Source organism: Diabrotica undecimpunctata, chromosome 3 (genome assembly GCF_040954645.1).
Source record: "Diabrotica undecimpunctata isolate CICGRU chromosome 3, icDiaUnde3, whole genome shotgun sequence".
Lineage (NCBI taxonomy): Eukaryota > Metazoa > Arthropoda > Insecta > Coleoptera > Chrysomelidae > Diabrotica > Diabrotica undecimpunctata.
The window spans coordinates 41,524,834-41,550,735 of NC_092805.1; the positions used below are offsets into that span (position 1 = coordinate 41,524,834).

General features: G+C 33.2%; 2 protein-coding genes across 2 annotated transcripts in view; one reads left to right on the top strand and one right to left on the bottom strand.

Moving 5' to 3' along the window:
* Elk (Eag-like K[+] channel) overlaps nt 1-25,902 on the top strand; it is a 1,090,653-nt gene that overhangs the window by 158,879 nt on the left and 905,872 nt on the right. The window lies entirely within an intron of this gene.
* On the bottom strand, nt 14,889-15,707 carry LOC140435756 (zinc metalloproteinase nas-14-like). Its single transcript, XM_072524476.1, has one exon. It carries the CDS (start codon nt 15,705-15,707, stop codon nt 14,889-14,891), a length of 819 nt encoding a protein of 272 aa, XP_072380577.1.

Below are 25,902 nucleotides of genomic sequence, written 5' to 3' on the forward strand. Positions count from 1 at the left end.
GTGTCGTGCTCCGTTTTTTCTATTAGCTCGTCGTCTGAAGTATCTGGGTCTCCACCAACATCTTCATCAGATTCTTCCTCAAATATAGCTTGAGCCATAGCTCTAAGTTCATCTTCTGAGAGTTTTTGGGGATTTCTTACTGGTACACGATCCCTGCAAAGTAAATATTTTGTAGTACCTCTCGATTTATAAACGTTACGAGAAATATATAGAGGCAACGTTTGTAATTTTTATTATTTATTTCTAATTAATATTTCAAAGAGACATGACCGTATTGCTATGGAAGAAAGAACATGAAAAAACAAGACCACAATAACAACTAGAAGGTCGTTAAATAGTCCAATAATAGGTACTCACAAATATCCAAATAGATAACGGTATATTAAGTTATGAGAAAATGCTAAAATAAAATATTTGATCAAATGTATTATCATAAAACTAGTTTTATTATAATAAAATGAAAGTTTTATTAAAATTTTAATAACAAATTACAAATTCTTTTATTCAAAACGTTGCAAAATGTCTAGCTTTTGTTACATATAAGTCGCTATACATTAATAATGCTATTTTTTAGTAGATAAACGTAATATAAAACTCACAAAATTTACTTACATAACTAGGTGCTTGGTGTACTACATACACCACTGGTAAACTTCTCCTGAATTTTTCCAACCGTCAGTCTATCTCTGCAGCAATCAATTTTACAACTGTTGAGGTTTATAGCTGACACATCAGAGATAGGTTAGGTAGAGGGACACGTGCGCAACCAGTGCTTATCAAAAATAGCGGCCAATTTAGTGCGACTGGTGTACTGAGTACACCGTAGCCCGTAGTTAAAGGTTAAATGTGCTTTGTAATCAAACTATAATGTATAAATACTTTTGCGTGCGAAATATTTCTGTAGATCGTTCGATTTGAAGTTGTTACAGTTGCTAAAGTGTGAAAAAAAAATCTCAAAATGTCAAAAAAATTATCTGAGCAAGAGCTGTTACGATTACTAGAAGAATCAGATGAAGATAAAATCATTTATAATTTCAGTAGTAAAAGTGGCGACGAATATTTTGCGCGGCGATCTGATGAACAAGACAGTTCGACCGACGGTAAAGCAGAAAATTTTGAATTAACCAGAAAATCAAATTTACAATTCGTTGAAGAGGATCTAGATGCTCCAGGTACTAGTGCAAATATTCGTACTTCACAAGTAGCTCAGCCCAAAGAAACAAGACCAGCTAAACAGCGTTAGTTTACGCAACTTACACAAGAAGAACGCATATTGCAGCAGGAAACAGTGTGGTCGTGTAATGTATTGTCGGCAGGAAGGGGAAATTTTTCTAGAAATTCGGGGATCCAAAACTTTGATCAATCACAGCATTATAAAAATATTTGAATACTTTTTAAATGACTTTTTAATTAATGAAATGGTAATTCATACAAAACAATTATGCCCCAATTTTGCAACACATGCGAACGAGCAATACCGGTCGAATGACTAGATGAAAAGATGTTGACAGAGAAGAACTTAAAAAATTCTTTGGTGTTATCTTACTTATGGGTATTGTCAAAATGCCTAAATGTCTAGAAAACTATTGGAAAGTAGATATGTTGTATAATTTTTCCCCCTTTATCATCGCATAAACATGTCATATAATAGATTTATTTCCATTCGTAGATATTGGCATTTTGCTGAAATTCAACCAAACAGTAATAGCAAAACTAAAAAGATTGATCCACTTTTGAAGAATATTGTAGATAGGTTTCGTAGTTTATACATCCCTGGTGAAATTCTTGTGGTGGACGAATCTATGGCGAAATTTCATGGAAGGCTTCAGATAAAAACGTACAATCTGTCAAAAGCGAGCAAATATGGTCTTATGGTTTATAAATTATGCACTGTCAATAGCTACACATGGTCATCATCATCATCATGCAACCTCTTCTGTCCACTGCTGGACATAGGTATCTCCCATTTTTCGCCACTCTTCATGGTTCTGTGCTTCTTGTTGCCATTTCTTGGATATTTGTCTAATGTCGTCCATCCAGCGTGTTGGTGGTCGTCCTCTGCTGCGTTTGTCTTCTCGTGGGCGCCAGTCAATTAGTTTTCTGGTCTATCTTGTGTCTTTCAGTCTCGCTATGTGACCTGCCCAATTCCATTTCAGCTTGGCTATACGTTCGACGACATCACTGATACATGTTCTTTTTCTTAAGTCTTGATTCCTTATTTTGTCTTTTTTTGTCACGCCGAGACGTGCTGTTGTTTTTGTGAGCATGAGAGTTTCTGCTCCGTATGTCATAATAGGAAGAACACATTGGTCAAATGTCTTCCGTTTCATAGCTATCGGGATGTTGCTCTTAAAGATGTCTCTTAGTGAACCATACGCCGCCCAAGCCAGTGTTATTCGTCCTTGAAATTCGCAGGTCTGGTTGTCCTTGCCTATTCTGATTTCATGACCAAGATATATGTACTTTTCTGTCAATTCTACCACTTGATTTTGGATGATTAAATGTTCGCTGGGAACTAAATTTGTCATAAATTTGGTCTTACTGATGTTCATTTTTAGACCTATTGTTGAATATACGTTCTCTAATTCTTGTACCATTTGTTGTGCTTCACCCAGATCTTCGGTAATAAGTACTATGTCTTCGGGAAAACGCAGATGATTGAGCGTTTCTCCATCTATTTTTATTGCTCTATTTTCCCTCTTTAGCATTTTAAAGGCGTGTTCGAGGACCGTTATAAATAATTTTGGTAAGAGAGTGTCGCCCTGTCTCACACCTTGCTTGATATGAATTTCTTTGGTGGTATCATGTAGATACTATGATGTATGATACTACATGATACCTACATGGTACATGATACATGATACCACACATGGTCATATGAACTTTATTCAGGCGCTTCAACTCAAATAGAAACTCTTGATAAACCCGCAACAATTGTTGTTAAATTATGTAAACCTCTATTGAACGAATGGCGCCTCGTTATCGCAGATAACTATTATAATAGCGTATCATTAGCATCAAGTTATTTAAAGGATTACAAAACAGATTTATGTGGAACTTTAAGAAAAAATAGAATGGATTTACCACAATGTGTAACAAAATCCAAGTTACAGAAAGGAGGGGTAATTCCAAGATAAAAGAATAGCTATATGACAGTATTGAAATGGCTTGAAAAACGAGATGTCTTGATGATTAGCACGTGTCATGGAGAAGAAATGGAAAACGTGGAAACTACTAAAAAAAAAGAATGGGAATAAAAATGAAACCAATTTCAGTAGTTGAATACAATATTGCAAAAAAGGAATAAATATTGCTGACTAACTTACATCATTTCATTCACCTCTACGTAAAAGGTTAACATGGTATTAGAAACTGGCCGTTGATTTGTTATTTAAAATAGCAGTCATCAACGCTAGATGCATACATATAATGAAGTTAGATATAGTACACTAACTGTACTGCAAGAATAAGAAAAAATCATTTTACATTATAATGGATTTGTGGCCACAACAGTTGAATCATCAAGACCACCGATTCAAGGACCCTCAAGACAATTATTTAGAAGAGATTCCGAGACGAAAGAACAGACTTGTGCGAAAACGCTGTTCAATGTGTTACAAAAAAATGAAATCAATGGGCACACCATTAAAAATTAAGCAGGTTCATACATATTGTAAAACCTGTGACAAGGCTTTTTGTTTGGATTGTTTTAAATTTATAAATAATGATAATTATTTTATATGTTTAATAAATTGTTTTATATTTTTATTTCTATGTAAATTATAATAAAACATATCTAATAAACATTTTTGTATTGTTATTTAACCCTACTGGTATAATTATAAAACTAAAATTATTTTACCAATTTTTTTTTACACTTTAAAGTTGATGATTATTACAACAGGCTTATATTATACTTATTTGTGATGATTATCATTGCGTTCTATTTTAAAACTGCCTACAAAATAAGATCTATTCTTGAATCACATTTGATTCATGGACGTACAGAGTAGGGTTATAACAACGCTCTTTGAATCATATATGATTCATTGGACAGTGAAGTTGTTAAGTTAAAAAATGTAGAAGCAAAGGAAAGGACTATCTTATAATGTTTAGGCTCTTGAGTAATGGAAAGAATAAATGAGACCTAGGGATAGATTTTAGGATTTTAGATGTTGCCAGGATTAAAAATAAAATAGTTTTAGTAAAAAACTAAATAAATGGGCCTTATTGACATTTTTGGCTAAGCAAACAAACTTTATAATCAAAACACTCTTAACCCTGCGGCAGTCGCGTCTTTTATTTTCGTGCGAGCGGTCGCGCTGCGGTCCTAAAGGCGCGTTTTCACGGGTCGATCTAGGTTGAACGATTTGGATCGTTCGAGCATAATTCGATCTGTGTGGAAAGCAAAAAGGTTTACACGACAGGCGATGAATGTTAAATTAATTGTGGTACAAAATGGCGTCACGTGAAATGATTAATGTAGGTGTGCAATTAATTTGTTGTGCAATTTGGGAAGAAATCGCTAAATCAAACAAAAAGAAAAAAAAACGAACGTGGTGGACCCAACCGTGGATTGTGAGACGAAATACACATGGTGCATTACAAATCCTGCTCCAAGAAATGGTTGTGGAAGATTTAGAGGCTTATAGAAATCATTTAAGAATGGATAAGATGGATAATGGATGAAAATTACAGCTTTTCGTACTAAAAACAACAACTTTATACACGCCAGAAGTACTCTACTCGGCTTTCGGTACGTTGTGTTTCCGTTTGACCAGGTGTTTACACATTCGATTCCAGTCGTTCGACATCGATTCGGCAGCAATCGCCCGTCAAAAGTAGACAGTCTTTCTACTTCCGTCGAATCGACTCACTCCGCCGAACGGCCAAGTCGATTTAAGGTTTACATATTCAATTTGCTTTCGATTTTATAATCGACCTAAATCGTTCAATCCAGATCGACCCGTGAAAACGCGCCTTAAAATAGATGTTAGATAATAATTATTTTTCTTCCAAAAACGAATTGTCATTAGAACAGGCAATTTTCATATGTGTTTTTCTTTTCCATTGTAAATTTTATTGACTCCTCCTTTTACCTTTTATTTATATTAATCAGAAATGTATCCAACACAACATTACATATTTCCAACATATTGTGGGCTTTCAATTTGAATTAGGAATGTTTGTTTTTAAGTCTTCCATCAATATATTAGCTAATAATGAATTTAAAGCAAAGCCCAAAAATTTTGTTTATAGAAATCATTGTTTAGATAAAAATAAGTGTTGTCAGTAGACCGTGTCAACAGTTCCATTATAGCTGATACATTTAATTTGGTTCTAGTTGTTAATCTATCATTTTGTAATTTGATCCTAATTGATTTCAAAGTTTTATCTAAGAAAATACCATCTTAATGGTGCATTTATAAATAGACTATTTATTTATGTAAAACCTTACTTAGAGAATATTAGATATACAAATCAATGTACCAAATTATATTAACATTTACTTAAAAAATATAGATAATTTTAATAAAATTTGTGATTTTTTTTCTCTATCTAATCCTTGTTTTATTCAAGTCAAGCATAGCTACAGCTATACAGATCCCTCTTTATAGTAATAACTTTTCAGTTTGTTTTTGAATAATACATCATACACAATAATAATACATAAAAAAGGTGCTACATACTTGATTCATTTATGCCTAATTAATATATAACATCAGTCAACCTCCTATATATAAAATACCAAATTTTTATTGGAAAAAATGCTCAAAAATATTTTTTTAAATAATTTTTAAAAGTATTTTAAAAGACCTTTAATTTTGATTTGCTATTATTTACTATTAATTTTAGAGTTATTCTTATAATTTAAACATTATTAAATTTATCAAACAGGTTAAATAGATGGATTGAAGTAATTATATAATTAATTTATAAAAAAAATGTTCGCAACCAACAATACACATGAAGACTACAGGGAAAAAACCAGACATGTCAATTTTTTTCAAATTTCAGATTTCTATTCTATGATATAGAACACGCGGAGAAGCACATTTTAGAGCTATCGTACAGGGCAAAAAGTAGTCTTGTCATGAGTAATTACACTCCAAAGTTTCGGGGTACTGGGAAAAAACCAGCTTTGTCCATGCGTCCAGAGAAAGAACCAGATATGTCACAAGTTTCACGGTAGATAGCATTGGATTGATTTAAAAATTATTATTAAACAATGCGTGTTTCAATAATAGAAAGTTTTTTTTTAAGAACAAACATTTGTGAATATCGAATATAATTATTTTTCTGAATGATTAAATTTTCAGGAAGACATTTATGCATTGATATAACATAACGTAATAGAAAGACTCGTTTTGTTTCTTGTAAAAATATAAACAGGCAGGTATAAAAAGTTCGCATTATTCACACATTAATTTCACAATATTCCGATTTATACATTATATCGTAAACAATAAAATCCATGGGCTTCGTGAAATAAAAATTACATATCCCATCCGTGGACATTCATACTTAGAGTGTGACAAGAATGTTGGACTGTGGAATCTAAAAATGACTCTTGAAGTACCAAAAGAGTTTAGAGACATGATCAAGGGGTCCCGCGTAAAGCCGTCTCCATTCATCGTCGTGAAAGTAACACGAAAAATAGTTTTGGACTGGAAATCATTTTTGGACAAAAAGTATGTTCCAAAATGCCCTTTCAAAACTCAGGTTTTGAAAGAGGTTGTTGCCACATCAAAGCACAGTCGACTTATAAATCATCGATCTTCTTACAATGGACCATTCTTTTCAAGCATCTTGAAGAAACGAATGACCTTAACAACGACGGAGTTGAAGAATGGAGAATTTGAATTACCATTACCAGCCTACTCAGGTAAGGTATAAGGTCTCACAAAAAATTATAATATTATTCCCTGTATGTTGTTTCAGGACCCCTCGCAATTTCAAAAGACAAGCACAGCGATTTAATGAGCCTTATGAGATTCTTTGGTCCTGCAGCTGTGGACTTTTTCTCCGTGTTACCTTATAATTAGTCGTAACAGGTAAATTATTATTATTGTAATTACTCTTTTTTTATTTCTTTATTTAACGTCGGCGTCGATCTACTTCTGCGATTAAAACTAAACACCGACGCCCGGAGCACGCTTCCACCAACGGAAAATTTTGACGAATGCCCTGGTGTTCCAACCAGAGGTAGGGATCTTTAACGAGCCATGTTACAGTAAAATCTGTGTTAACGGCCACCTGTCAAAACCGTCCCATTGTACTAGCCGGCTAGTTTCAAAGTTCCCCAAACCAAAATTTGTGGACTATAAAACCTGGTATTAGCGGCCACCTTTTTATATCGGCCAATAGTTCTGTCATTTTTAGTGACCGTTATTGACAGGTTTTACTGTATTTATTACTACCTATCATTCACAATAGAAATACTAATCAAAATGAAACCTATTTTCATTATTGAAAGCATTGACAATTTTCTGTTTCAGATGACTAAGCTGGTTCTTTCAATGGACAAATTGCGGTTGACAAGAATTTCCTAGATTTTTAAAGAGTGTAATACATTTTTCTGAATAAAAACAGTGCAATGCCGTTCATGTGTTTTTATGGAGCAATTTTGACTCCCGAGTTTTATTATACGTTTCAATGTAAGACACATTATGGTCTTCAAAGTTAAATATGCGTTTTTCTCGGTTTTATGAAATTTTGACATATCTGGTTTTTTCCCTGTAGTCTTCACATAAACCTCATTGACATTTGTGTAAACACCTCGTCGAAGCGTCGAACAGAAACACAAAGTGCCGAAAGCTGAGTAGAGTACTTCTAGCGTGTATGAAGTTGTTGTTTTTAGTGCGAAAAACTGTAATTTTGGGAAAAAATGACTGAAAAATGGTCAGACGCAGACATGGCAAGATTTTTGGATGCTTATCAAAACTATGATGTATTATGGAATCCACAAACCGAGCTTTATCGCAATCTACAAGCGAGGCGAGCAGCAGTGCAAGCAATTCTACAACATATGAATAAACCGAAAATGTCGGAAAATGACTTGAAAAATAAAATCAAAGATATTAGAACAACATACAATCGTGAATTGAACAAAGTATTGAAATCACTAAAGAGTGGTTCTGGACCTGACGACTTATATGTACCGGTTCTAATTTGGTTTAAACATGCTGATAGTTTTCTCAGAACAGTAACGATGGGAGGCAGAAAAAGCCAATCAAACATGGTAGGTACATAATATTTTTTTATTTTGAAACAACATACATTTTGTTGTACTAGTCCTTAATAAATCATTTCATTTTGCCACGGTACTGAACCGGGGCCCACAAAGTAGTCAGCAAAAGTGTCTCGGATTTCTGCGGCTTTCTTCGAATAGTTGTTACTTCCCATATGTGTTGTAATTGCACCTAAATTTCTAGCTCCTCCGTCGCTTCTCCACGATCCTAAAGAAATCGTATTAGTATCTATATTTTCAACATCCACTGTTCCTGTAGTAATATAATTTGTAGCAGTTGTACGAAGCCAATTATGCAAGACACATGCAGCTCGAACAATTAAATCTACTGTAGACAAATTTGTAGCAATTGGTCTTTCAAATATTCTAAATCGTGATGCCAATATACCAAAACCATTTTCGACAATTCTTCGGGCACGGGATAAACGGTAATTAAAAATCTTTTGTTTGTGTGACAGCACTGCAATCCTTGAATACGGTTTTAAAATATTTGTACGTAGTGGAAACGCATCATCAGCTACAAAAACCGCATTTTCGGGCAAATTAAGTCGATTTTCCGTTAGTGCTGCATTAAATTCTGATTGGTTAAAAATTGATGCATCATTCATACGGCCATTTTTTCTAACATCTATGAATATGAATCTGTAGGTGGCATCCAGCTAGTAATACGACACTGTATGTTCCTTTATAATTATAATAATCAGAAGCACCGTGCGAAGGATTCCTAATTAATACGTGTTTTCCATCTAAGGCGCCGCAAGCGTAAGGAAAATTCCATCTTTTGTAAAACTCATCCTGAATTTTTTTCCAATCTTCTTTGGATTCTGGTACCTACAACAAAAATGGCAAATATGCATAATGTGTATATGTGAAATTAAAACAGTAAAAAAAATAATGAATGAATGTATTTTTGTTTACAGAATTCTCAAAATTTGTCGCAGCAGATGGAGGATTTTAAAGTTACGTCGCAGCAAATTGAAGACGTTGCAGAAACGAATTCACAAGCGGGTATTGATGACACAAACGAAGAAGACACTTCTCAGGATAGATCACAGCCACACTTGTCCTTAAATATATCGCCCAGAGAAACCCATCAACATCTACCGTCAACATCTGCTACTAAAACTACCACTGAAATTGCACTTAGTACTCCGAAAATAGGCTTAATAGGAAAAAAACAGAAAAGTAAAATACGCGAAGTTTTCAACACAAGTTCAGTTGATCGAGCATTAAGTAAGCTGGAGGAGATCTCTAAGAGCTCCAACGTCGAAGATGAGTTTGCAACATTTGGCAAACATATTGCTAGCCAACTGAGACAGTTGCCGCTGCAGAGAGCTTTAGAAATTGAACAACAGTTCCAAAATACCTTAACACAAGAACGCCTAAAGTATTTAAGTTCAACGACATTACCAACATATCATATTGAATCTTTCTCTGAACATACGACCGCATCAAGCGATTATCATTCTTCGGATACCCAGTTCAGTAAAGTCTGTTCACCGCCGCCACAGTTCCCAGCACATACTACGGCAATATCGGATATGTAAACTAGCGACTTGCTAGCTGCAGCGTTGGCAAGTATTAGGAATGAAAACGACGATTATCCATAATAATGTTGTAATGTTAACCCGAGTTATATCCTAAAATAACATATAAATAAAATAGATTGTTTTACTAACCTTTATATAATCTTAAAGTCCTTCATATATAGCATCCAACACTTTCGGCAAAAATAGCGATATTGAACATTTCGGTACGCGATACAAGGCTTCAAGTGACGCATAGCTGTCTCCAGTGGCTAGAAATCGAAGAGTTATTTGCAATTTCAGTCTTGCCGGTAATGCTTCACGCATATTTGTATCGTTTTTTTGAATTTTCCCAGCAGTTTTTTCTTAAAGTTCTTTAAAATGTGCATTATCTATTCTTAAATGATTTCTATAAGCCTCTGGATCTTCCACAACCATCTCTTGGAGCAGGTTTTGTGATGCACCATGAGTATTTCGTCTTAAAATCCACGGTCGGGTCCACCACCTTCGTTTATTTTTCTTTTTGTTTGATTTGGCGATTTCTTCTCGAATTGCGTAACAAATTAATTGCACACCTACATTAAGAATTTCATGTGACGCCATTTTGTACTACAATTAATTCAACATTCATCGAGTGTCGTGTAAACCTTTTTGCTTTCGGCACAGATCGAATTATGGTCGAACGATCCAAATCGTTTAACCCAAATCGACCCGTGAAAACGCGCCTTTAAGGCGCGTTTTCACGGGTCGATCTAGGTTGAACGATTTGGATCGTTCGAGCATAATTCGATCTGTGTGGAAAGCAAAAAGGTTTACACGACAGGATATGAATGTTGAATTAATTGTGGTACAAAATGGCGTCACCTGAAATGATTAATGTAGGTGTGCAATTAATTTGTTGTGCAATTTGGGAAGAAATCGCTAAATCAAACAAAAAAAAAACGAACGTGGTAGACCCGACCGTGGATTGTGAGACGAAATACACATGGTGCATCACAAATCCTGCTTCAAGAAATGGTTGTGGAAGATCCAGAGGCTTATAGAAAGCATCTAAGATAGGATAATGCTCATTTTAGAGAACTTTTAGAAAAAACTGCTATAAAAAAAAAAACGATATAAATATGCGTGAAGCATTACCAGCAGGGCTAAAATTGCAAATAGCTCTTCGATTTCTAGCTACTGGAGACAGCTGTGTAAATGATTTATTAAGGACTACTACAACACAATGAATGTTGTTAAAAATAAAAAAAATAGTATTATCTACCTACCATGTTTGATTGGCTTTTTCTGCCTCCCATCGTTACTGTTGACAGAAAACTATCAGTATGTTTAAGCCAAATTAGAACCGGTACATATAAGTCGTCAGGTCCAGAGCCACTCTTTAGTGATTTCAATACTTTGCTCAATTCACGATTGTATGTTGTTCTAATATATTGGGTTTATTCATATGTTGTAGAATTGCTTGCAATGCCTCTCGCCTAGCTTGTAGATTGCGATAAAGCTCGGTTTGTGGATTACATAATACATTATAGTTTTGATAAGCGTCCAAAAATCTTGCCATGTCTGCATCTGACCATTTTTCAGTCATTTTTTCCCAAAATTACAGCTTGTCGTACTAAAAACAACACTTTTATACACGTTAGAAGTACTTTACTCGGCTTTCGGTACGTTGTGTTTCCATTCGACCAGGTGTTTACACATTCGATTTTAGTCGTTCGACATCGATTCGGGACAATCGCCCGTCAAAAGTAGACAGTCTTTCTACTTCCGTCGAATCGACTCACTCCGCCGAACGGCCAAGTCGATTTATGGTTTACATATTCAATTTGCTTTCGATTTCATAATCGGCCTAAATCGTTCAATCCAGATCGACCCGTGAAAACGCGCCTTTAGTAAAAAAGGATTATTCCAGTCGTTCGACATCGATTCGGCGACAATCGCCTATCAAAAGTAGACAGTCTTTCTACTTCCGTCGAATCGCCTCACTCCGCCGAACGGCCAAGTCGATTTATGGTTTACATGTTCAATTTGCTTTCGATTTAATAATCGACCTAAATCGTTCAACCCAGATCGACCCGTGAAAACGCGCCTTTAGGCCCGCATGATGAACTATCAGTTGTTTCGTGAGAATATGTTGAATGTCATACAAAAAACTTCAAATAAAACAAATTTTATTAAAAATTAAAATTTTATATAAATGAATTGTATTCATTCAACAATTTAGAAAACAAAAACGAAATTCTTGTTTAGTATTATAACTGTTAATCTTCATCCTTTTTGGTTTCGGTTTCAGAGTCATGCATTGTTGACAGTAAAACAACTAACTTATTCTTTTTTAATTACTATTTAAATGGGAATAAGCCACAATTAAAGGTTAAAATACGTTTATTGACGTTTCAATTTTCACTTCGAAAATCGTTCTCAAAATACAAACATTAGTAAATTAAACAAATTTTGTTTTTTGTTACTTAGTGAAAAATTCTTCTAATAATTTAATTTTATCTGACTCATCTATATTGACAATTCAGACATAACTTATACATTTTAAAGTAGACGACTTTAAAATGATATTGCCAATATTGTTGAGTTGCGTTCCTGGGACGACTTTACTTATAAGATAGTTCATTCGATTACATGAAATCAACTTTATTTTGAGAATATCCGTCAGAAAAGATCAAAACATGTAATTCGTCTTTAAAAAGACAAATACATGCCATGATGACAGTAAAATTCTCCTGTTAGTGATTCCATAGTAAATTATGAGGGAAAAACCAGGAAAAAACCTCATAATACTATCCCGACATGGTAAGTATTTGATCGTGCATTTAGTTTACCTTCAATAAACACCAAATTCCGATTTTATATGTTTGTTATTTAAAAAACATAAATGATGTATTCTCTATATGTTACTGACTTATCAATACTGGTATTTTCCTTTTAATAACTTCCTCCATTTATGTTTTTTAAATAACAAACACATAAAATCGGAATTTGGTGTTTATTGAAGGTAAACTAAATGCACGATCAAATACTTACCATGTCGGGATAGTATTATGAGGTTTTTTCCTGGTTTTTCCCTCATAATTTACTATGGAATCACTAACAGGAGAATTTTACTGTCATCATGGCATGTATTTGTCTTTTTAAAGACGAATTACATGTTATGATCTTTTCTGACGGATATTCTCAAGTTAAAGTTGATTTCATGTAATCGAATGAACTATCTTATAAGTAAAGTCGTCCCAGGAACGCAACTCACCAATATTGGCAATATCATTTTAAAGTCGTCTACTTTAAAATATATAAGGTATGTCTGAATTGTCAATATAGATGAGTCAGATAAAATTAAATTATTAGAAGAATTTTTCACTAAGTAACAAAAAACAAAATTTGTTTAATTTACTAATGTTTGTATTTTGAGAAAGATTTTCGAAGTGGAAATTGAAACGTCAATAAACGTATTTTAACCTTTAATTGTGGCTTATTCCCATTTAAATAGTTATTAATTTAAAATGCCACAAGAAAATAGCTTCAGAACAATATTATTCTTTTTTGGAACATAGGACACAATAGTGGTATCATATTGATATCCAAAAAGGGAAGCATCAACTGTTCTACGTATGTCAGTTTTTTTTCTTAAAGTCCCAATAGTAGTAATTCCATTTTCCAGTAGTCAGATTTCTATTTGATTTTAGTAATGAATCAATTAGTCTCATTACAATGTTAAATGATTTATTGGACCTTACATATTGTCCAGGTTTTTATGTACCGCAATATAGCTCAAACATCCAAGTGTAAAATGTTTTACTGTCAACCAAAGCGTATAATTTAAGCCCATATTTTGTCGGTTTCTTTGGCATGTATTGGATAAATCCACGCCGTCCTCTAAAGGGATGTAACATTTCGTCTATGGTAAAAAATTCTCCAATACAATAGTTTTTTTTTTCATTTTTCGACAAATTTATTGTAAATGTCTCTAATGGCGGCAAGTTTTTCTGACGTTTCTTCTTGTCCTAAAGTCGTCAAATGGCAGAGACCGTAATAGAAATAAAAACCTTCTATAACCAAAGACGGCTCTAAGTATCATCATTCCTGTACCGTCTTTTGCCCATAGCTCTAAAACATTGACATGGTTTCCCTTTTTTATAGAAATTAAAAAAAGTACACCAAAAACGGCTAGTATTTCATCTCGACTATTAGGTTTGCCATCTCTCGGTCTTGAATACTTCATAACTACTTTTTTCTGGATAAATAAGTTAGTCGAAGTAACAATTTCGTCAATCATTTCAAGAGAAATGAATTTTAAAAATGCTTCCATCTTTGAATATGTCTCTTTAGCATGTATAATTGGCCTAGGTGATATTTTGACAATATTTTTAGATTTAGTTTTAGTACCTGATACAAGCTCCTTACTACTCCATATTGTGTCATTATTTTTACCTATATAAAATCTGTTGTTTTCATCTTCTACCTCATTTGATCTCATGTCCATATCTATCTCCATAACTTCCTCTTCAAATTCAATTTCAGGTAGCTCGGACTGGCTCTCATCAGAAATATGATCAATGTGCTCCTCTTTACCGTCGCTTTCATCACTAAAATCAACTATTTCTTCTTCGTCATCATTCCATATATGTGCTACTATTTCTTCTAGCTCATCCTGACGTAAAACTTTACAATTTATAGCATTTCTATTCCTTAAAAATATCTATACGTAATACACACTTACATGATCAGTCACACAGGGAAACAGAGGTCTGAAAAACGTACTACTACTCTGTATCAAAGACTGATACACACTGAAGGTAATTTTCTAGTCGGGCGATGTCGCTATAAAGTATTGCCCACCATCATCAGGAAAGCATACCTAGGGACATCATTCGATATAATGATGAATATGTAAACAACTTCAAAATGTATCAAATGTGCGGACCTCTGTTCCTTGACTCGACTGCCGCAGGCTTAAGAAGGCGATACTTAAACCTATTAGAAGTCACGAAGACGTTACGCTGGTATAATATAATATGCAACACATTTTAATATTAAAAATATTTATTTGACTTACAATATTTTTATCTATAGTAATTTTTGTTATATATTTAATTATATTATCAGTTTATTTCGTGTTGATCTGCTACGTTAAATAACTCAATACCATAAAGAATCCCATCTTGAAGATTTAACTGCCTAGTCTTTTCTGAGCAATTGTACAAGATATTTATTTTTGTTATGTCAAGTTTACTAAGACCAAGCGATTGTCCCAGTCGATAGATATCCTTCATATCCTTTGGAACTATAGTAAATCCCGTTTTGGTAAACGAATAGGGAGCATAGTGCATAATTGAATCGTAGTCGTAAGGAACTCCGTAAGTTGGTCGAGGAGTGATTTCAAAAAGGGTAGTTGCGCTTGGTTTTATGTTATCCCAATTAATAGTGATGTATTGATTGCGATCTGGTCTGGTGTGTTCATGATCAAACCCAACAGTGTGCATCATTTCATGTAGCAGAGGTGATATCTTATTAAAACACTCCCTACCTAGTATTATATGACTAATATTATTGTCAAAATTTTTACCCATAGTAGACAAACAATCAGGAGCAAAATTGTCCATCTTAACATAAACAGCCTCATTCGTTCTAGGTATAAACTTTACGCAGGTATAATTTTTGAAGATTTCTATAGCTTGATGAAACATTGTAAGTTCTCTCTTGCTAAAAACCCCATGAAGCTCATATGGTATAATTCCATTATCCCACGCAAGCGAAGATTCATAACCCAAACCACTTCTTAACTTCGTCAATTTTTCAACACGTTCAAACTTTTCATTAAAAGCAGGATGTACCTTTCCCTTGTAGTCGTCGACGCGGTACTCTTTTGCGTTACTTGCATTGTCAAAGTATAATAATATTACAAGAATTATATGATACATACTTGAAAGCACTTAATAAAATAAAAACTGAGTTTAATTAAATTTGACGCTTTTAAATCCATAAACTTATTAATAAAAATTTTATTGTCTCGCTAGTAATTAAATGTTTATTATTAAATTTTTTTATAAGAGCATTAAAAAATTTATGAACACGATATTACTTATTATTCGTCTCGACTTTAAAACCGAAAATTCAAATCTCGGTATAAAAAGAAATGATAAAACCAGTTTAATATTAAATATTTTATCCAAAAGAGGACCGAATTCCTGAAATAAATGCTTTTTATATGTTTGCAATAAAATTAATAAGGCAACTAGTAGAATACAATATATAGAAAAATAAGGAGCTTAAGGATATAAAAATGATAGGAAATATAGTAGAGGAAATTAAGGTGATAGGTAAGGAAAATAGTGATAATATATATATATATATATATATATATATATATATATATATATATATATATATATATATATATATATATATATATTGTAGCATTTTATTTTGAAGTCCCCTTGTATATGTGTTAATTGAAATCCCCTTATATATACATTAGAATAACGAAGAATTTTTTCAATGTTTCTTAGTTCGTATCCTTCAATTTAAAACCCATATAATCTTTCGTTCTTTCTTTAGGTCGCCGCCGCCGATAATGAATCATTTTATTGTTTATTTATGTCACAGGCGCAAATTCTTCGATGTTTCTTTGTTCAAACCGCCCGATATTGCGTTTTCAAATTAATCTACGTCTTAATTTCCGTTGTGTTTAGTTTATACGCTAAGTGCTTTGTTTGTTCTAACTTATGCGAGCAATGGTGAAGAGCGGCCAACGTCATGTCCAAATTCAATTTGAATTTGTAGTTTTCTGTTTTTGTCCCTTTTCAGGGAAATCTTCGTCTTTCGTTATGGAAATCAATTTTAGTAGCAGTTAATCAGAGGCAGAGTCATAAGTTTTGTGCTCAGTGCCGGCTTCGGCCTCAAATGGTCGATCCAATTTGTAGTGTGAGATCCAGTCCCTTTTGTTCGTGTGTTCGTGTCCAGGATTCAATTCCATCCACGTCAGATTTTCGTTCCAGATTATGGAAATGGTTTCCCTTTGTTCCAGAGTTTCGTTCTTGCAGTTTCAGTCCAGAGATGTAACAAGTTTTATGTGCGAAATAGTGAAATCCAGGTAACATTTTTTTGTGTAAATTTAAAGTAAAGCAGACATTTTAAAAAAAAAGTAATAATTGCTTTCATACAAAAAAAGAATTTGTAATATTTAAAGTAGTAAATTTTATGGTTTGACTTTAGCTGTCAATTTATTTGTTCAGTTTTTTTAAATTTAATGTTAATTTATGACAGCCCGTTTTACCATTTTTGATTTGTTTTGTTTTCTTTAAAAGAAAGGTTAGCTTACATGTAAATTTCGTAAGTTTTTGTAGTATCTTCAACTCCTGGAAATTGTAAACAGATGACACATGTAAGTTTTTTTTGGATTTTTGTATTTTGCAGCTATTATTATATTTTTGTCTTTTTTGAGCATTTTGAACTGTTTGTGGTGACACAAAAATAAATGTTAAATTTTGTTTTTCAACATTTTGTTTATTTTTTTTAACAAACCCTTTCTTTTTGAGTTTTATTTGAAAAAGATATGTTTTTTATGTTTAATAATTATATCCTCAGTTACAACTAGCTGGTTGTAATAGGTATAATTAGGCACCTCAAGTGGCGCCCTATATTAAATTTCTTGAGGTGTTTCCTGTTTCGTTTTGTTTTTGTTTGTTCCAAGAGATTTATGACCCTTTATTTCATTTTTCTGTAGTTGCCCCAATCCAAACCCCCTTGTCTTTTACTTATCCACGACCCCAGCTCTCCTACCAAAGCCTGAGTGCCCGTTCGCATAGTAGCGTTTATTTTGCTTACCCTATCTTCGCCCCAAGAATTTCTATCCCCCATCTTCTACCCCTAATAGTAATACCCCTATGATAGGCAAAATATATCGTTACAATATATAGATCGGTTGAAAACGTTCTCCTACGTCTTTCGATGCCCAGTTGCCACTCCTCTCGATTCATCCATAAGTCTTTCTATGTCTCTGCCTTTCATTTCTCTATTGATGCCTGCTCTCCAACTAAGGCGGGGTCTTCCTTTTTTTTTTTACCGTGAGGCGTCCACATTAAGACTTGTTTTGGGAGACGTTCTTCAGGCATTCTCTGTACATGACCGTACCATCTGAGTTTGTTTTACTTTCATAATTTCTCTTATTCTATTGTTCGTTACTCTTTCTAGTCCAGATTTTCCAGCTGAACGTCTCCAGAAATCCATTTCCGTTGCCTCAAGTTTTCTCGTGTATCTTTCCTTTATTTGCCATACTTCACTACTGTAGGTAATTATACTTTTAATGATTGTGTTATATATCTTGTGCTTGTTACTATTAGAGATTGATTGATCCCAAAGGATACTATTGAGAAGTGAAATTGCTTTTCTTGCTTGGTTGTTTCCCTCCTCAATTGTGTCCTCTAAGTTGCCTTCTTTTTTGATGATCATACCTAAATATTTATATATGTTGCAATGTTTGATAACTTCTTCATCTTCCAATATGAGGTCCTGTTGTTTTCCGCCGATACACATATACTAGGTTTTTTTGAATATTGATTTTTAGTCTTAATTTTTTATTCTCCTCGATTAATTTTCGAGTCATATACTCAATATCTTCATAATCTTATGCTATCACTAGATGATCATCTGCAAATGACAAAGTGTATATGCTATTGTTGTTAATCGGCATTCCCATATTTCTACATTTGCGCTTCCACAGTTTTAGAGCTTGTTCTAGATAAATTTTAAATAATGTCGGGGAGAGACAGCAGCCCTGCTTAAGGCGTTTATTTATTTAGAATCCACTTGACAGATTATTTCCAACCTTTACCTTTGAGTTAGCATTAGCGTACAGTTCCTTCGTCGCATTTATTAAATTCATGCTTATGTTTGTTTTCTCTAACGCTTCCCATAATTTATAATGTGGTACGATATCATAAGTCTTTTGCTAGGTCTACATACAATAAATGTACTTCTTGATTAACGGCTATTTTCTTTTCAATAATCTGTGTAATGCAAAACAAATGGTGAACAGTAGATCTACCTGCCCTAAATCCTGCCTGTTCCTCTAAGTCCTTATATTCGTTTTTTATTCTGTTTTTAATTACTAAAGTAGTGATAATAAACTAAAAATAACCGAATAAATGCAAAAATGAAATGACAGTGATGAAACAAAAAATTGAGAATATAGACATAACTACATAAGTATGCTAGAAAGAAAAGAAGAAAAAGTTATTTATGAGAGGCTCACCAACAGATACATCAGATGAAGAGCAACTAAAAATCGAATTAGAAAAACAAAGAATTAGGGATAATAACAAAAATAAACCAAGCAAAAAAATTATATTATGTGTGTCATTACATTTAAAAACTTTAAGAAAAATTAAAAAAGTCGAAAAAAAAAAGAAAATAAAGGGAATGTAATATGCAAATGACAAATACATGCAGAGTAGCAAGATGTCTTAACGGTACAATTTGGTAAAACAAATACATGAAAATGAAAACAAAAAAATTATCGTTCTACCATGATTTTTGAACTCTAAAGTAGTATATCGAGAAAGTAATTATAAAGAAATTAAATGGAATTCTAAGTCGAATTGTAATAATCTAACTGCCCATCAGAAACTGTGGGTGTCAATTAGACCAGGGTAATAAGATTCTTTTCATGACACTAACCCGACCAGGCAAACGACAGTTGTTTTAAATTATGATGACCTCTGTAATAATAACCGAAATATTTCCTGCAGTCCATTTTTTGGACTTAATTAGTTAATAACAAATTAATGTCAAAAAACGTTCAATTTTCACTGTTTTCATTTATTAGCAAAAAAAAATTTAGCTGTAGGATACTTATCTCAAGAAGAGGCAAAAAGAAAAATCTGTAACTTGGTGGCTCAGTTTTATAGAGAGCAAAAAAATATTGAAGCATGAAAAAATCTGGAGCAGCCGCTCACTTTCATTCCAAGCCTACGATGCATTAGTACTTCTTCGAGACAAAAACAAAGTCCACCCATGCAAGGAAAGTAAAGTTAAGAACGTGATAAGTAAACACACAATGTTTTTAGATATTAACTTTTCTATTATTAATTATTCAAACAAATAAATAGGCAATTTCAATTTATACATGAATTATAATTCAACAATTATTCTACCACAGCACCATCCCGAAAGGTGTAACGAAAAAATCTGCAAACTCTTGCCTAGTATCTTTTTCTTCAGTTGATGCATTTCGTGCAACTTTCTTGTATGAAGTAACCGTATTACTCTACGTTTCTCTTCTCCACAATCCTTCTAAAACATCCTGTATCGTTATCTTTACCGTCAGATGTACCTGGGGGATTGTAGGAATTTTTAGAACTTGAACTATTCCTTAACGAAGATACTATTCCAAAAACATTTTCTGATATTCTTCTCGCTCTACTGAGACGGTAATTAAATATCCTTTTGGAAGATCCTTTGTCCTGAGTCCCAGGGTAGGGTTTCAGTAAATTTGGTGATAATGGGAAGGCATCATCCCCTGAAAATACGCGAGGGAATAATTTCTCACGTCCTGGTAAAGAGTTATATTCTGGAAGGTTGAGTTTCCATCGAGTTAATAGTTTTTTAAATAATGTATTTTTAAAAAATCCTTCATCAGATATTCTCCCTTGGGAGCCTACATGAAAATACAAAAATCGACAATTAGCATCCATTACGTCGAACAGAACGATGCTAAAAAACGTTTTGTAATTCAAGAACTCACTTCCACTGTTTTTTCGGTGCTTGTATTGCAATCTGCTTGCCATCCGTGACGCCTACAAATTTTGGAAAATTTCAAAGAACTCTGAAACCATTAGTAATTGTTTCCCATTCTTGAGCAGTTTTAGGCATCTGAAATACAAAGATATCCATTACTTATGCTAAAAATGTAGATCACTGTAATATTAAGTGTTTTTCTACTTTGTAGTGTTTACATTTTATACAATGTATTTTTCTTTTCAAGATGACCTTAATGACCCTTTCTCCGAAACTGATTTAGATGACTCACAAGTAACAGATTGTGATGAAGGTGTAAATTAGGCCCAAAAATTTCAAGATGCAGAAAATGGCAACTAAGACATGAAAGACTTCTCTAACGATGGTTCTCAAAAGCCATCAACATCTAACGCTGCTTGTGAGGAGCTTTCGGCATCTAACAAAGCCTCTTAAGAGTCTCGTAAGAAAACCGTGGAAAATCCGAACAGCACAATTCTTGATGAATTTAAACACCCTAATAAAACTAGACGTGTCACACAAACACTTACAAGAAAAATCGATGATAACGCTCGAAAAGAAGAGGCATATAAAATAATTAAAGACAAACAAAATAAACGACAGCGAGGGAGAACATATGACGTGTACAATTAGGGATTTGAATACCACCTGCGCACAAAATATTGTAGAACATCTTATAAATAATATTTTGTTCGATGCAAGTATGGGTAAATATGATTATGGAATGTCACAATCAACTAACACATATGAGTCAATTTTATCAGTACAACCTTTTACGAGACCACAATCACATTCATCGTATTGCAGCACACCAGATACATCACATACATTTTGGTCCTTCATACATTATCGCAGAGGCATTTCAATTAAATAACATGTAAAACTTCTAAATTTATCAACAAAAAAAGTAAAATAAAGTTTACTTATCTTAACTTGGTCTTTAATTGCGTTTACTAGCGCAGAACATTCTTTTGGTACTATCTTTGAGATAGCTTGTTTCGAAATCTTAAATAAATACATCAAGCTGCTGTAGGAATCTCCAGTTGCCAGACAGCGCAATGTTACAGCTAGTCTTTCTTGTGGAGGTATAGCCTTTCCACCGTTAATATCTGCTTTTCTTATCACTGGTGCAATTTTTTGAAGCAGCAATTCCATATCTGAACTACTCATGCGCAAAAAATTTTTGAACCACCCATAGGTTCAAAGTTCTAATAAAACGTCATCTTTCTTTAAATCCGATAATAATTCCTTTCCACCATATTCTTCTCTTTTATTGAAACTTGGACGGACCCAACATTTACGCTTCCGTTTTCGTGAATCACCACACAAAATTAGAAAGCACGCGGTAGCAGTTAATAAGTCTTCCTCCATCATGTCACAAAACTACGGCAGTATGGACAGAATATTATACTCAACTGAATTTGTGATTCGACAAGTTCAAACATTCATTAACATTGTTACACTAGTAAGGACAGTTTGTTTTATGTCAAAAGTTTAATGAGTTAAACATTTAACAACAAAAAATTGCTACAAGTTGCCAAATGTTGCTCCAGTGTGGACGTGCCTTTACAAAGTAATCTTTAGAATATAATTATTCTTTTTCTGTTTGTTCGGCTAAAAATTTTGTGGTAAGGGGTGCACATGAAGTTTCTTGTCTTTAAAAAGTAGAAGCAGCCCAAGTTGATTGGGTAGCCTTTTCTTTGCCTTCTGAGGTTACTTACGCAGTGTATTCTTCTCCTGTTTGTTTAGTTACACATTGTTGTGCCGGTGCGAATGTAGTTTCTTGTTTTTGAGCGGCGGTAGGAGCTAACATTGATTCTGTAGTGTATAATTTTTCCTTGCCTTCTGTAGTAAACTTTACAGTATAAGTTTTTTCTGTTTGTTCAGTTACAAATTCTGTGGTAACTTAAGCAAATGTCGTTTCTTGTCTTTAGGAAGTAGTAGGAGACAAAATTATGAAAAATTATTTAATGTAGGCTAATGCTTTTAGTGAAAAATACAAAGAAATTAGTACTAAATACTTTATTGTTGTTACATCCATCCATTCTGTTTAAAATTATATCAATCGGAAACGAACATATTATCATTTCTCTAATAACAAATATAATAAATTTCCAATTTCCAGCCGAGCCGTAAAAAAACTTTTTTCACGTATTCTATAAGGCAATTTCCCGCGCTGGTTTCCCCTTCGAAATTCACCTCTTTACAGCTCGATTGGCATCGACAGCAGTCTGAAAATAGATAGTGTATAATAGATAAATATATGAAATTGTGAAACGCATCTTTATAAAAAGGAAACCCGCGATCTTTTTCATTTTTTTTTTGTTAGAATACTGTATTAAATAATCCTTTAAAAAAATTTTTGGGTATATAAAATGTTATTATTATATTATAAATAATATGAAATATGCAATATGACCTTTTTTTAGCTATAAACTCGTTCTTATCTCGTATAAACAATTCTTTAATATTGATAAAACCGAAATATATACTGTAACGAAAAAGCTGACAAAAGTAGATAATCGAGAGTTATCAAGTAAAATTTTATCTTTCCTTTATTTTGACACGTAAACGCTAGTTCTTACGGTATAAGTTTTAACAGATATGTAATTTTAAAGTTATCAAATTGTCGAATTGATAGCTTAGAGCATAGCTTAGAGCCTGAGCAAGCGAAATAGTGTTTTCGGTTTGAAAAACAGGACACTCCAAGGCTCGCACAATTATTAAGGATACAAGACACAATCGAAAGGAACTACAACTTTAAATAACCAACATATTGCATATTGTAGGACTCGACGGACTATGCATGTTATTGCGTCGTCTAGCATACCCTAATAGACTTAGTGATTTAAAAATCATATTTACCTTTTTGTCTTTTTCACTATTTCCGTGTTCATAATTAATAAATATAATGAAATATAATAAAATATTTTATTTGTCCTGCAGATGCTTAACCAAAAAAAACACAAAACGCGTGTTAACTATAGTAGAAACCCTCAATTCAGAAGAGTGATATCATAGTTTAAACGCGGAATATCCTCAAATTTAAATGTACACAGCGGCCCTCGAAAACTGCCTGTTTTCTCGATTGCAATTTGCGTTTCCTCATAAGAAATTACAGAATATATAAAGTAGTATATTTATTTGTGCTTCTCTATAGAAAAACTGACCAGGAGTTGTCGTACAGTGTAGCCAAATCTTGTTCACAAGTAGTAATTATGGTCATACAAAACCTGTATTCTTCCACGCAGCGATTATTACCGCCATAAAAATACCAAAAAACATGATTTTTTCAATAGTAAAAATTAAGCACAAAATTGTAATAAAATAAATTTTATTTATATGTTCCGTTTCGTTACGTATTTAAATTTATAAAATAAAAATCGATATTTTAAAACATTATTTTTCAATCGTTTGGCAATGTTGGAATTAGCGAGGGAACTCGGTTTTACAACTCGGATCCAGACATGCAGTAAAACTAGTTTTTATTATTTTTTGCCGAAGAAGTGAACGAAGAAAACATTGGTGTTTCTATGGGTAAATAGTGCATGTGTTTTTGTGAGTATATTTTATGTGATAAGTTTGTAAACTTATTTTTGTCAATACTGTTTTATCAATACTGTATTGTAGTATTGATAAAACGTGTTATTGATAATAAGAATGTTATAGTTTGTCGTTTTATAGTAAATATTTAGTTATATTCTTTGAAATTATTGTATATATAGTATATATCCAGGTTATTGAAATACAATGGACGAAAAACCGAGTTGTTCCAAGAGAAGAGAGCAAAATTCTGATGTTGATTCCAAGAATGAAAAGCCGCAAAAGAGACGGAAAATGTTAACGTCCGAAGAGAAGGTAATGATACGAAACGTTTATGAAGGAATTGTCGGCAGAAAAATGGCATTAAACGTTAGCCAAGCGGTCGACATTTGTAGCAGTTTAACAAAAGTATCCGTTAGCTGTATTTATCGTGTACTTAAAAATACATCGGAAAATAAAAAGCAAGAAAAAGGTAAGACTAGAGGTAGGAAAAGCATTGTTTTGGATGACGAGACAAGGAATATTATACGTCGAAAAATTCATTCATTTTATTTTCGGAGTGAAATTCCAACACTGAAAAAAATTTCTCAAGAGCTCGAAAATGATGACTCTTTACCCAAGATATCTCGTAGGGTCTTAATCAGGACCATGCACGAAATGAACTTTCGATACGTAAAACGCAACAGAAAAAGTATGCTATTAGAAAAAAATGAAATTATTATGTGGAGAAGAAAATATTTAGAAGAAATACGAAAAATTCGCAGCACTGGATGCAAAATATATTATTTGGATGAAACCTGAATTAACCAAGGTTGGAAAAGGTCATACAGTTGGAAAAGTTTGGCAAGATTTAAATGTCAAAAGTAAACGCGAAGCATTTATAGAAGGCTGATATACAGGATTAAAAGCTCCATCAGAAAAGGGACGGCGTTTAATCGTCACCCATATAGGAAGTGATACAGGGTTCTTTGATGATGGTTTGCTTTAATTTGAGTCGAAAAAAACAGGTGATTATCGTAAAGAAATGACTTCCGAAGTATTTGAGCGCTGGTTTAAGAGAATCTTACCAAAATTGGAATCTGGGTCTGTGGTTGTTATGGACAATGCGCCATATCATAGAACACTAGAACAATTACCGACAACGGCATGGCGGAAAGGGAGAATTCAAGAATGGCTTACAGAAAAGGGGATTGCATACGAAGAATCATTGCTCAAAATTCAACTACTTGACATTGCACGGTTAAGGAAAAGTGAATATCTTAAATATGTTGTGGATGAAACTGCAAAAGAGTATGGTGTCAAAGTTCTACGTCTACCACCTTATCATTGCGAACCTAATCCTATTTAACTTATCTGGGCGCAAGTGAAAGGAAAAGTAGCACGCAATAACAAAACGCTCAAATTAAACGAAGTTAAGGAACTTTTGATTTAAGCAATCCTCCATGTAACTCCAGAGAAATGGGCTAAATGTATAGGCCACATAATTAAAGAAGAATATCGTATGTGGGAACTTGACACTCATGTCAAAGTTTTACTAGAGCCAATTATAATTACACCAGGTGAAGATAATGACAGCGATAGCAGCACTGCATCTTCAGATTTAGACAGCGAATAATATTTTCTAATAGTTTAGTAGGCATCAGCATAAAAAAACCAAAAACAAAAAAAACGAGAAGAACATAGTAAGTGTGTATAGTGTTTGTGTTTAAATAGAATAGTAAAATGTTTTATTACTTCCAAAATTATTTTTATTTTGTTTTTATAGAATTTTATTTTATTTTATAGGATTTTATTTTGTTTTGTTTTATACTGTTTAAG